At 48.9% G+C, this 14,142-nt stretch overlaps 1 protein-coding gene across 1 annotated transcript; it reads right to left on the bottom strand.

The window, feature by feature from the left end:
• Positions 1-1,415: 1,415 nt before the first annotated feature.
• On the bottom strand, positions 1,416-13,887 carry LOC115904560 (extracellular tyrosine-protein kinase PKDCC-like). The gene is made up of 8 exons (XM_030950053.1): positions 13,841-13,887; positions 10,010-10,880; positions 9,743-9,865; positions 7,267-7,538; positions 6,074-6,153; positions 5,875-5,979; positions 4,265-4,441; positions 1,416-2,280 (listed from the first exon to the last, which is right to left on the bottom strand). Exons 1-8 carry the CDS (start codon positions 13,885-13,887, stop codon positions 2,177-2,179), a joined length of 1,779 nt encoding a protein of 592 aa, XP_030805913.1. The 3' UTR covers positions 1,416-2,176.
• Between the last annotated feature and the right edge of the window lie 255 nt (positions 13,888-14,142).

The raw sequence follows: 14,142 nt of genomic DNA, 5'->3' as shown, positions 1-14,142 counted from the left end.
AAAGCTTTGAGGACATGATCAGTGGTCTCTTGTGCCAGGGTCTAACTGCAGGTCTGATGCTGGAAGCTGCATTTATACAAGTGACACTGGCAGTACCTGCAACGTCACCATCTGCAGAGGGGCTGCACGTGACTGGCAGCAACCCTACAATGAGCACTTGACAGAAAAACCTGCCACGTGAAAGAAGCATCACACTACCAAAATACACAATGTTCTTTTTACCAGGAGAAATTTTTAAGATGGGGAGGTCTTTCTAACACAAACTGGAACCACTTCAACTTTTGCATTTTGTTTCTTCCTCTGTGAAACGACCCCAGGTTGGCCCTTGCACAGCCTTGCTTTGGGGGAAGTACTTCTGCTGTGTATCTCAGGGGGCTGGGAGATATGGAATAAACTCCCTTTACCTCTTGCTAATGTAGAGCACAGCAGGAGTCTGAAGCCCTGCTCACCGGGTCGGTGTCAAACAATAGCAGCCCCCTGGCAGGACCTTCCCTTCAACTTCCACAGGACCCGCTGGAATGGAGAGAGGGGTCTGTCCCTGCCCATTTAAAAAGCCTTGCTGTCACAAAGCCTGCAGCAATGTCATCATCACAAGAGCCTTCTTGCTGTGCTAACTAGGAATTCTCATTAATTGATATCACTATGAGTCCCCCAGCCCCAGAGTAAGCAGCAGGGGTTCAGTGCATGAGAAAGACACATGCAAAGGCATTGCTGTGGTTAATCGAGTACTAACAAGCTGAAAGAGGGGCTCCTGCACTAGGAAACCAGGGAGCGACCATCAAAAACACAGCAGGACTCCAGGCAAGAGCTGCAGCATCTTCAGTGCAGGGGTGCCCCAGCTGCCACAAGGTCCCATATGGAAATGGCTGCATGGCTCCTGCTGTGTCCCAAAAGTTGTAATTACCGGTGTGGGACAAGCAGAAAACAATGTGGCATCACACTGTTTGTTGGAGTGTGGCTCCCCTGAACAAAGGCAGGGACCTTCCCTAGGAGGCATGAGGTCAGTGCTGATTTAGGCTTTCCCTCCAGAAGAGGTCCTGGACGGTCACTGCTCCCAGGGACTCCCAGCACTGGCACATTGCACTGTCATCTCTTACAGTCTGAAATGATACTAACCCCAGCTATTTTTCAGAGGCCACATCTACAATTTTAGCTAAGGGCAGTTGCAGGAGGCTCTTGGGACCACACAGTCTCCTCTATGCTCAGAAGCCTGCAAGTACAGCCACAGTGTCCTTCAGGACCTAAGTGTCCAAGGGGGCACAGGAACATTCATACACTGCTTGGAGCACTCACAGGCTGGCCTCAGGAGTGGGGAACAATGCTAGGTGAGCTGAAGCTAGGAAACACTGGCATTTCTTCATTTGGTAAAGACTTAGGCAATTAAAAAAAAAAAAAAACAACTTCTCACAGCATGCTTAGAATAAACAGTCATTCTTTATCATACAAAGTCACACCTTACATATAAATAATTTGAATGTCTTGCTCTTTCACGGAAAGTAACAGAGAAAAACCTTCAAGGTTGATACATGGGAGCTGGTATTAGAAATCACATAGGATTGACCCCAAATCCTGCATCCAAACACACAGATATTTGGGTCCAGTGTTGACCTGTACACCACTTCCCGACCCTGCATGGAAGGAACTGAATCAGGACCCTCCTTGGAGGACCACCCCCATCATCAACCTCTGGTTATGGGTCCCAACCCTGCAACCTTGGCATCATCACTGAAATCCAGTCCTTTACATTTGCAGTAGTAAGAAAACCCAGTCTGTAGCTGCAGAAAGAACCCTTGCCTTCTCCAAAGTGCATTATCTGTAGAGTTTTGGAGGGGAACGAAGTAACTAAGCCTACCCAAGCTGGATCCCTTGTAGCTATTTCTATTTCTTGGCTGACAAGCTGTCCAAAGCAGCAAAGCTAAGTATTGCACAGTCTAGCAACATCTGACTAAAACTGAGACCATTTATGTGGAACAGCAGTGTGGGAACAGAAAAGAAGCTAGTGGAGCAGCAATGAGATATTTGAGCTTTGATCAAGGAGACAGCAGCATTTGACTCTATCTGAGCTGGCAGGGAGATCCCATCCCAAAGCAAAATAAAACATGTCATTCTTTCCAGCAGATGAAATTCTCCCCAGCAGTTTTTCCTCCCAGGATCATTTTATGTGATCTCATTGTCTTTAAAGTCTTTCCCCTGAGGAAGCTGAACGTTTAATATAGACCACGGCGTTGGTATCCGGTACCAAATCAGTCCAGCCACTCTGAAAGGAGGCGAGTGGGCGTCCTGGAAAGGAAATAAAAATGCAAGTTTAATAGAGGGGAGAGGTTCACCTTGACCCATGCTATTTATTGCAAAAGGCACAGGAACACACTGCTTGCTCAATGGAGGGTCACTCTGCCCTGCCATAGATGTGTTTTGCACTCCCAGTAAATTCCAGATGCTCAGAGTGTGCAAAAGGAATGCATCATCCAACCCCAGAGGCTTTTACATCTTGCTTTGCTTTACCAAGCAGCCCCAGGAGAGACCAGCACATTCCCACAGCTCTCATTAATCCAGCTGGCAAACTTAGGCACTTGGCATTTCAGCCACACAGTTCTGGCATCCTTGGCTGCAAAGATGACCCATGAAACTGCAAGGAAGAAAAGTGCCAGGAAGGGAAGCACTAAAGACCTCAGGCATGGTGCAGGACGTCAGGGATCAGCACCCTAGCAAGGCACTGCAGAAAGGGTCCCTGTCCCAGTGCTTCTCCTGCATCCTCACCGTGGTTTCAAGCAGGATTCCTTCCAGGCAGGACTACACAGAGCACCAACAGCTGCCCTGTGAGGCAGCCAGATGTGCTGTGCTAGGCACAACTCACACAATCCATTGCTGCTGTGGAACTTGGTGGCTTAAAGAGATTTATGTTGCATCCATGTAAATGCTCCTATGTAACCAGTTTGCCACATGCCAATTGCACACAAGCCCTCAGAAAAGCTGCATTTTTGATAGCTTAGAGGGTTTTTTAAAATGTCATGTGAACTGACAAAACATGATTCTTCAGCATCATTGTGAGTGAAAACACTCATTTACCTCATTTAGTGTTTTACTTCAAGAAACAATTTAGCCCACGCTTGAAGTGTCAGCTAAATGAGATAATTTAAAATAATTCTGAAAACATGCTAACTCTAAGAGGCTATAATCAGAGCTAATTACAGGGACATTCTGGAAATCCCTTGGCTTGGGGCTTTAGTTTTGATAAAGGGGATAACAACTTGTAAGCTATGATTCTTTTAATTATAACAATAGTAACCACCTTCTTTTACACAGCTTCTTTCATCTCTAAAATCCCCACAGCTCTGCAAACTATACATACCACAGGGATTGTTTAGCCTAACACCAAAGTGAAGCCATCTCTGCAAGAAATGAGTTGGTGTTTAACAATTCCTGGCAGTCCTGAGCAACATTTGTAGAGGAAAAAAGGTGCAGAGGGAGAACATAATTACTCTTGTGTCTCCTTACAAACACTCAGGGGATTTCTGGATGCCCACAGTGGCAGCCATCTGAGCTTGAGGATAAGGAAGGCAGCTTTTAGATGTGCCTGTAGGCTCAAGGCACTCTGGAGGAAGGCAGCAGTACCACGTGCCAGCACCCTGTCACCCTGCCTGTCGGGACTCAGGACATCCCTCTGGTGCTCAGAGTTGCTGGAACCCCTGCCACGGGGCTCAGAGACCCTGGCACACAGCCCAGAACACCTGTGGATTTGATTAGGACCCGTGGAGCAAATTGCCAGCTTTGTATGAAGACCTGAAAGCCACAGAAGTTTAATAATAAAGTTATCACTGGGATTTTGGGAATTTTGGGATTTTTAGAGAGGGGGTTTTGGGAACAAGATGGAAGGACTTGGGCGTGTCTAGCCTTTCTTCTTCTTCTTCTCTACCTCCATCTTCTGCTGTGATGCTGGCACTTTGGGATTGGTTTAGAATAGAATCTCACTGTCTAACATAGGTGATAGGTATTGGAAAGTAATTTTAAACATGTTATATGTAGTTTGTAGTATAAAGAGACAACACCGCCCCAAGGGCGGTCAGAGTGCCGCTGGCTGCCCTGCTGAGCGGACCTCGGCTGGGCAGGAGAAAAACTTTTATAGATAAGATAAAATAAACAACTCTGAGACCGAAAACTGAAGAGCTCTGACTCATTCTTTGAACGCACGGGCCGAAACAGAGACTTTTCACATATCTCAGGGCTGCAATTAACTGCAGCACTCCTGAGACCTGCCCAAGCTCACCTGTCCAGGTCCTGTGCTGGGTGACAATGAAGCTTTGACAGTGCAGCTGGGAGTTGCAGATGGCAGCGGCCTCCTCAGGGCTGTGGACGGACAGCAGGCAGCCCAGGTGGCTGTAGGAGGGCCAGCACTTGTGGCCTTCTCCTTCCACCGTCCGGAAACCCTTCAGGGAGATGTAGTCTGGGGACAGAAAGAGGCTGTTTGGGGAAACCCTCCAGTTGCACTTTCAGAGGCTGGCCACACCACACAATCAGTGAAACTCAAAAGAATTGCAACGCTGACAGACTGAACTGACCTGCCAAGGTGGAGTGAGGTGGAGCTGCAAAGTTAAAAGAAACCCAAATCTTGCTCTTTGGTTCTGCAGTGGAGCACAGGACTGCAACTCCCCCAGAGATGTAGGACAGGGGTCAAGGGCGAAGGGAGAGGGGTGCCACTGCAGGGCTGGGTGAGAGGAGGAGGCTGCTGTGCAAAGCCACAGGCTCTCCATGTTTTCCCTGGAGGAGTCAACCTCCAAACAGCCTCTCCTACACCCCAGCCTCAACAGCAGAAGCTCGTCACAGATCCAGCACCAAGCTACATGGGGCACAGACTGACCCACCCATCACGGTGCCACCCACAGAAACAGGAGATTGAGGAACCCCCCTGGGGGAAAGGGAGGCCAGATCCTGCTCCTGACAAAAGACCGGACAAGCCTGAGCAGGTGTTGTTCAGGCTATTGTTCACTGACTGCTAGGAGTCTCTCCCCACCTTCCCACACCTCTAGGATGGTGATCATTTTGGCACAGTGCGAAGCCAATAGACAGGTGTTGTTGGAAAATACCAGTAATTCCTGTTAAAGCTGCTGGTCCTTCCATGCAAATGACCAGATATCTTTGCTTATAACAGTGCAAATTATAGTTCTTTCACATGCAAAGAGATTTCCTTCTGCAAGCCACCATCACCCACCACCTCATGTGAATGCTCAGGAAAACGCAAGCCACAGTAACCACTGGATTTTTGAAATTTTCCTTTTGATCAACCTCATCTCTACCACTGAATGGATCCTTTACAGAGGAATGCACCTCATAAAGGCACATTTATCCATCCACAGGTCCAACAGAAAGATCTTCAGAGAAAAGGAACTTAGAGGGCATGAAGGCTCCAGATAACCTGCCACATTCATCTTGGTGCTGTCACCTCCCCACTCTATGTTTCCATAATTTGTGCTCAGCAGACAGAAGCCACACAGTCAAATGGGAAGTTTGAATATCAGCCCAGAAAACTGGTCTGTTGGCCCAAAGGATGATAGCCCAAGACAGGAGCCACTCAATCCCAAACACATTCCCCTGAGACACTGATGTTCATTATAAGAGTATTTAGAAGCAGTGCAAACACATGTCCATGCAGATTGTCTGCACTGCTTTTACTTTGCAAAGCACAGGTTTTCAAAACCATACATAGCTCCCATGGATTAAAAAAAAAACCACAAAAACCAGTTCAAAAAAAAACCACTTCTGGTGCTTTTTCTAGTGACTATAAACTGCCTAAATGTAGGGGAGATCGGAATTTGACCAGTTACCAAGTGCCTCGCTCCCTCAGTAGTTAGTGTACTTAGAGCATTCAAAATCAACTACCTTTCAAAAGAAGAGGTCTTTTCTGAAGATAGAGCCCAGACTTGTACAGATGTAAAACCTTTTCAAAAGCTCTCAGGGTTTCATTTATTCCATATCGTAAATCACCTACATTTAAGGAAAAAGATGACAAAGATAAACAATTCCATGAAATACCATTTAGAGACTTCTAATAAAGAAGTTTATGAATATTAGCTGGTACCTGTTGCATTCAGAATATCACTCAAAAGGGGCCGCAAAGCTGGTGGTGCAGAGTGTGGCAAAAGATAGGTGAAAAAATACCTGCAAAAAATCCCACAGGCTGATTAGAATACAGTGCCTTCATTTCCCTGGTGATTAGGTTGTCTACATTTTCCCGTGACTTGATTATCCATATGCAGCTAGTAAGTCTGCTTTGGTTACAAAGCTGTGTTTGAGCACATCTTGGTGCCTCTGATGGTTCCTGTGAGTTGGGCTGAAAGCCTGCTCCTTGCTGCATGAAATCTACCTTGCAAAGCTTCATGCAATAAAGCTTCCCCTCATTCCCCTGGGCCATTTTTGTATACTAAGAAATGTATTTCCCACCAAAAAAAAAAAAGACCTGTCTAAAAGAATACTCATACAAGATCCTTCTCTTGCCCTGAAAAGGTTTGACCTTCTTACTGCCCCTGAAAAGTCAGGATGACTCATTTCCTGACCCTTCCACAAAATTCCTGTCCTAGGGAACAAGTGCACAAGAGACAGGGGCAACTGCAAGGCTGCAATAATCTATGCAGGGATTTACCCTTTAGCACTGAATCCTGGAAATGCAGGCTCCCTTGCTAAGTCCTTCTGTGTAAATATCCAGCTGCCAAGGCTTCCCTCCAGGATGTGACCTGCCAAGCATCAGTGGTGAGCAAAAGTCCCTGAGTTTTCAGCTGATGGCCCAAGTGAAGTGCTGTAGCAGCCTCAGTCCCTTGCCTTTACCTGCCCCCTGCTCTCCCACAGGAGCCCACAGGGAGATTCAGAGATGAAGGGAAGCACTGGCCAGCCTGTTCCCAACAACAGGACTGAAAGCTGGCGGGGTTTGGCAGGTAGCCTGCACTGCCACTGCTTTCAGCAAGCACAGCCTGTAGATGTCAAGCACCAGGGTTTGTTTGGCAAACAGCAAATTTACAGGTGCAAGCTCTGGGGCAAGTTTTTAGAAGGCGTTGGGGAAAGGGAGCAGCAGAAGAAAGATGCCTTCATTCCCACCAGACAACAACTACACAATTTTCCTACCTTATAAGGAAAATAACTTGCTTCAAAGTGATTCTTAACTATCCTCTGACAGAGGTGAGGGGAATCACCACATGGAAGAAGAACAAGGTGCTAGAGGCTGCATGGCAGGGCATGAGCTCAGCCACCCCAAATCTTCCCCCATGCAGCTGGACATACCGATATGCATTGAACAGATTCTTCTTTTCATTTATTCCTTCACATTTCCCAGCCACGGAGCACTTGAGAGGGAAACTTTTGGTAGGGAAGTCGAGTGTGCAGTCATTATCTTCCTTGCAAGACAGCTCCTCGGTGCTAGCATCATCCATGTCTGTCACTTTTAGGTTTCCATCCACCATAACAAACTGCCTTGGCTGGAAATCCAAGAGGGCTATTGAACCCAGGGGGGAATGTGCCAAGTAAAACAGCAGTTTCACAAGACTCAGGCAAATCTGAGAAAGAGAAGATGAATATGCATGGGAAAAAACAGATGAAAAACAGCTATTAAATTGGAAGTAGAACAAAGGGGAGGGCATTCAATGAAATTAAAAGAGAAAAAAGGCATACAGAACTTAAAAGGTAATTATATGTATGCTACAAAATTTATTATCAACATTGCCACAGGATTTGACTGGTAAGTAGTTTAGCAACATTTTTTAAAAATGTGTGTACACAAAAAGAGACATTTGCAGTTAGAAGAGCTAGAGGAGAAAGCTGTGAGGAAAACAATAGCAGTCTTCATGTTTCAGGAGCTATATTGATTTGCTAGCTGAAATCAGAAGGGTTTTTCCCAGTCTGGCATAAAATTAATAGATTCCCCTCCCTTCCCCCATGCTGCTCAATACAGACTGAGGCTCCATGGTCATTAATACCAGATCCATGCCTTGCTGCATCCCTCAGCAGTATGAATTTGGGCACACAATCATGCTTCTGAAGAATTAGTCAAGGCTTGCAATGTATTTATTGCCAGCTTTTTTGCTTTTATGACAACTTTCTGGCAGCAGTGAAAGGCCAGACAATACCTGACCCAGCAGAAAGCTTGGTAAATTATTTTTAAACAAACCAGAGCTAGAGAAGTGCATTTATAATGCACCAGCACTTTGCTCAAGCAGCTTTTTGCAGCAGTTTTCATTCAGTATCAGGAGCCCTGGCATCAGCAAAGTGCATCCTCAGCTGGGTGTGCCAGGCAGCCCCACGTCACCCCTCGCCACTGCCGATAGCGATCTGTGCAGGCGCGAGGGTTTTTTCCCTTGGAACAGCTCGCACCATCCCTGGTATCTGATGTGGCTCATAACAAGGGAATCCCGTATGTTTAGACACCCTAATTAGGAAACAGGACTAGACAGTGCCAGGGTAATTCTGAGGTAGTGTCTTCTGCAGTCAAGAGGTTGTTAAAATCTCTAATGCCACCATACCAAACTTTACCACCAGCTAATCCAGCATCATGGGAGACTTTGGCACGCTTAAGAAGATGAGGTGCTAGGAAAGCTATGTAGAAGCCAGTCTGGAATTGAAGAAAGTAAAACTCCCCAAGCCAAGAGAAATGACTGTGGAAGCTCTGATGCTATTTTAACTTGTTTAGTGAAGCAATCATAAGAATCCCAGCTTTGCATCCCACAGCTGAGCGAGCGGTTGCCACACTCCCCCTCTGGCTCAGACGGCAAGGCTCCCCTTCAGCGTTCAGGACCACATGCAGACAGAAATTTTATTTTAGGACTTTTGTTGTGCTTTTATTTTGCCCAAAGCATTTCTTGCTGACACTAAGATACCCTTGCTTTTCTACACGATGGGGTTTTTTTTTTTGCCTCCTGGCACCCAAACAAGTAGTATTGAACCCCCAATTGAGCCCTAGAGGCAAACTGTAAAACAAGCTATAACCAAAGTAAGTGCCATGTCACAAGTCATTTATATGCCTGGGGAGCATATGGGTCCCTGTGCAGGATGCCTAGGGGATGAGGCAGATCTCACTAGAAAGGCTGCAATCCTAGCACCTGTAGCAGAAGGAAAGCAATTTAGTAGCGATTTTACTACAATAATTCCTAAAGGGCCAAAATCAGAAACACCACATAAACACATGGTGAGGGTGAGCTTGCTCAGCTTGTTGCCTGGAACAGGTAACACCCAGCAAACCACAGACTCGGAGCATGGTGATGTGGCTTTCCCAAGTCAGACTCGGGTTGCCGAGCGCATCCTGACCAAAGTCCTTCTGCAGATATATATATATATATATATATATGTATGTGTATATATATATATATGTGTGTGTGTGTGTGTGTGTGTGTGTGTATATATATATGTGTATATATATATATATATGTATATAGAGAGAGAGGCAAAACGAACGTTATCGTGTTATCGAAGGTATTAACCACCGCCTCACCACCGAGTACAATTTTGTGTCTATCTCCTCCCAGATGAAGTTCTTTTAACACCCTTCTATAGAGAAAGAAACTAACCGTGAGATACCAAGCAAGGACTGTGTTAATGTGATTTTAAAGGAATGAAAAGGAAACGATTTACAGACAATTTGCGGGATCAAACGGAGTGTCAGCAGGAGAATCCCTTTTGTCCCAGCGGTCACCACCGGCTCTTCGCCGCTTTGCCCAGTTTGTGGTCTAAAAGCGACTGATAAAACTCCTTTGCTTTGTTTTCTTACTTTAAATCTTTCCTCCCAGGGGGTCTGCAGGAGCTGAATCATCTCCAGCGGGGATCCCAGCTCCAGCATGGCTGTGACCCGTAGCTCAGCATCTCCGCTGTTGTCATAGCATTGGCCGTGCAGCTGTGGGAGAGCAGAAGCCACGGTCGGGGCGATGTCGCTGCCGATGCCAGTGGGCACCTCGGGCGGACCGACTCAGCCCCGGCAACGATTCCCCCGCCCCGCCGTGCCGAGGCAGCGCCTCCCGCAGCCCCCGTCCCGCCGTACCTTGACGATGCCGGGGTGCTGCAGGCGCTGCAGCAGCGTCACCTCCTTGAGCAGCTTGTAGGCGGCCAGGCGGCGGCAGCCGGCCGGAGCCCCGTACCGCTGCACGCAGCGCCGCACCTCCCGGCCCGCCCCGTGCACCGACTTGAGCGCCACGGTGCCTCCGCCCGCCAGCGCCGCCCGCGCCACCACCTTGGTGAAGCCCCAGCCCAGCACGCTGACGGCCGTGGCCCGGCTCAGGTCGCCGCAGCCCAGCCCCGCCGCGGCCACCGCCTCCCCGCCGCCCGCCGCCGCCTCCAGCCGCCGCAGGTCGCGCCACCTCTGCCGCAGCTCCTCCCGCAAGCCCGGCGGCAGCAGCAGCGGCAGCGAGAAGCCCGGCTGCGCCTCACGGCCACCGGCACCGGCACCACCACCGCGGCCGGCCGGGACCGCCAGCAGTGCCAGCAGCGCCAGGGCCGGCAGCGCCAGCAGCGCGGCCGCGCTCAGCCGAGCTCCGCGCCGCGCCCGCCCCGGCGCCGCCATGGAGAGCGGGGCTGCGCGCCCGGCTCCGCCGCTCTGCCGCCCGCGCTCCGCCGCGCCGGGAAGCCGAGCGCCACCGAGGGGGCGTGTCGGGCCCCCGGCGCCCCACCCCGCCCGCCCTCCCGGCCCGGCCCGGCCCCGCCCCGCGGGCGCACGGGGCAGCGGCGGCACGGACCGCCCAGGGAGGGGAGGCGGAGGCGGCGCAGCCTTAGCGGTTCTAGAGGAGGTGGCCCGGGGTGGGAAGCGGAGGTGCCGGGTGCGAGCGGCACATTCCCGCAGACACCCGGCCACGCTCCACGATGGCTGTTCATAGCAGAACGCGCGGGTTTCACGGGCGTGAATGTCGGCAGCCTTGCTAGAAGGTACCGCAGATTACAGCCGAGGGATGTACGACGGGTAAAAAATCAGAGAACTGGGATATCGCGTTTCCCTGCCGCTTAAAACTCTCAGGTTAGGTTTCAAAGAAGAGCAAACACTGGCAGTTACTCTTATTAGAAGGATAAACCCTATGAGGTTGAATCAGTAATGCACTGCCTAAGCACGGAATTGGAATTTTTTCCAGGGGAAAAAAAGTCAAACCGAACCCGTGCTCCAGCAAAGCCAGCCAATGCAGGCAGAAAACACACATCCGTCGTTTGTGAGGCAATGAGATCGATCGGCGTGGTGACACAGCTCAGGGTTGCCTTCTGTGACACACGTGCACCTGCGCTGGACAGGAAAGTTTCCGGCGCGGGTGCGAGAAGCAGGACAGGTCCCTGCCACGGCTCTGTCACTGCTTTTGGACACGTGTCTGCACCGGGATCTGCTGTGTAGAAAGCCAGTCAGGTTAGCTTAGGGCAAAGGCAAATGCAGTTTGTCTGCTTCTAATTTAGGCAATACGCAGTTAACTCTCCTCACTGAGCAGCCTGAAACAGCAGCCAAGTGGGTGGATTCAGTTTTTTATTTATGTTTATGCTACCGAGTTAGAAATTAAAATAATAGTCTGCCTCTCCACCTGGTCTGCTTCATTTTCTGCCCCAATGTTTTCAGTGGCATAACTAGCCACTGGACCCTCCCCAGAGAGGGAGCAGGTGATGCACGGCACAGCTGGGGTTGGAGGATGCTGCTGCCCTGTTCCTGTGACACGGCCCTGCTGAGAGCCTGCAGCTTCTGGCAGCTCACACACGGGCACACAGTGGCTGAGATCGCACAGGGTGTGCCCTGGCTGTGATCAAGCAGTGGGACCTCAGTCCTGCAATGCTGCACTGCCCTCGGGCACATCTGCTCCATCTTCCCCCCTCCATGCACAGCAGTGCCAGAACCTCTCTCCTGACTCACTCATAACACTCTGTGCACTGCTGGGGTCACAGCCACAAGTCACCCCTGCAAAGGAACCTTTGTGAAACATCCCTGAGAAATTCAACTTCAATGTCATGGCCAGTGGGATGAGATTTTCAGAGATTACAGCAAGTCAGCTATCATGACTGGTGATCTCCAAAGCTATTTTAATAAAAATAATGTATATAAATGATCACTTTGATCACTTTAAAAAAGCTTCCTTCCCAAAAGCCTGCAGAAAGTTTCCCTTTCACTTCTTGTTGGTTCAATACCACTGGAGCAGCCAATGAGACAGAGTAAACTGCCTCAGCAGAGCACAGCTGTTCAGTAAGAGAGCAGGAGAAATGAACTCTGAACTCAGGTCATTTCCAGATGGCAGAGTTTGAGGAGGGAAAGCAAAACAAACGGTCTGCCTACATGTAAAATAATCAAGTGGAAAATCTCAGGCCTCCTGTGCTTACCCATGCACAGACAGGTCAGAAGCTGATCCCAGAACAGCTCTTTCAGTAGCTGAATTTCCTTTGTTGCTTTTTAACCCTAATAGCTCTTTAATTACTGTTCTTATTTTCAAATCAAGTATACATCTGTGTCATAGTTATGAATATTCATTGTCACTGGGGAGGCATTAAATACATTTTTACCTGTGTTTCCAAGGGAATAGATGCCAGCTGTGTGTACTATTATCTAATTTCAGCCTGTCCTCAGCACTGTAATAGTATCAAACCTATTAGAGAAGACTCACAGATATGTAAAAAAATAACAACACATGATTATTTACTTGCTCTACAGTAGCACTTAGGGATTCCTGCCAAGACCATGGCTCTGCTGTGCAAGGCTTTTTGCAGATTATGGCACAAGAGGTGGCCTTGCTTGACATAGCTGACACCTGAAATGGGAAACACAGCAAAGTGCTGCAGCAGGGATGTAGCAGTGGAGTATGTGATCATTTGAGTGTCTTTTAGTTCCTTGGAGGGTTCTGCCTGAATTTATTGCCTATGATAACATGTGAGCACTGTGTGGAGCAGATGGATACATGCTGCAGATATCTGCTTTGTCATTGTATGGTCTCAGCAGCAGAGGCTGCTTAAATCCAGGGAAGGCCTCCTGTTGCAGCTCTCATCATACAACCCCTCCAAGTGCAAATCCACACATGGTTAACCTGTGTGCTCCCCTAGGCTCACTAGTATCTTATACTTTCTTATCTACATTCATTCCTTTATAGGCTATAGATGGAGCAGAAGGCTGTCCACTGTTCAGAAAGTATCAGACTGTGCTTTATAAGTGTGATTGAATCCCATGCTTCTTAGCTTTTTCTGGCTTCCTGTAAGGGCTGGAATGAGATTTCCCTCATGAAAAATTGTCCTGGCACTAATGCTAGCTGGGCTCCTTTCTCAAAATGTGATGAGTCTGTACATGAAGTGTAGATGAAAATTTGGGAGTCTCCTGTGCTCCATACTAACTGGGGTGAGAAAGTATCCCATTTTCCCATGCCAACACTGAAAGTGTTTGCCTTCTGACAGACAGACACCTCTGGGTACAATTTCCCTAGCTGGTTCCCTTCTATCCCAAGAGATCTAGGCACGAGCATTTCCCTGTTTCTTGTCTCTGACACTGATCTAGAAGGGATAGGATCAAGTTCTTGGGTTAGCATAAAAAACCTGGGGAGAAATCCTGGGGGGAAAGTTTTCACTCTGAGCACACACATGAAAGTCCTGGGCATCGGTCCAGAAGAGGGAGGCCAGGAGTTTATAGGTCTGGGAGAGGGATCAAAGAAACCTGCAGCAGCCACTTCAGAACAGGAGGAAGACTCAGACAGCTCTAATAAAGACTCTTGGGAATACATGTCATCACTGGTGCCCTTGCCTTTGAGGGCAGCAGTTACCCTGACTCCTGCCAGCTGAGCTCCTGGCTGCCTCCAGACAGTTCCTGTCCAGCTGCAAGTGTGCACATCTGAGGCAGGGTGAAAGCCAGAGGAGCTGCTGGAGGGCAGGCACTTACCTGCAGAGTGCAGGGGCAGCCTGAGCAGCCTGGCTTTGCACTCCCATGTCAACTGAGAAAGCCTCTTGCATCCAGCCTCCAGGCATGCAACACTGACTGGCCTGTGTGTGGCCATGCCTGGGTGGCACCCAGGAAAAAAACACCCCAGCAGCCATTTCCAGATTTCTCTTTGTATTGCCCAAGAGCCAGGAAAAGGGTAAGAAGAAAGTCAGATGCAGGTATGATACCTTCCTACCAGCAAGTGAGCTAGGGAGACAGACCTTGCTCTGCTTTTTTGCCTTACCAACCAGGAACCCCAGCCA

This window comes from Camarhynchus parvulus, chromosome 5 (assembly GCF_901933205.1).
Source record: "Camarhynchus parvulus chromosome 5, STF_HiC, whole genome shotgun sequence".
Taxonomy (NCBI): domain Eukaryota; kingdom Metazoa; phylum Chordata; class Aves; order Passeriformes; family Thraupidae; genus Camarhynchus; species Camarhynchus parvulus.
This window is presented reverse-complemented; position numbering and strand designations above follow the sequence as displayed.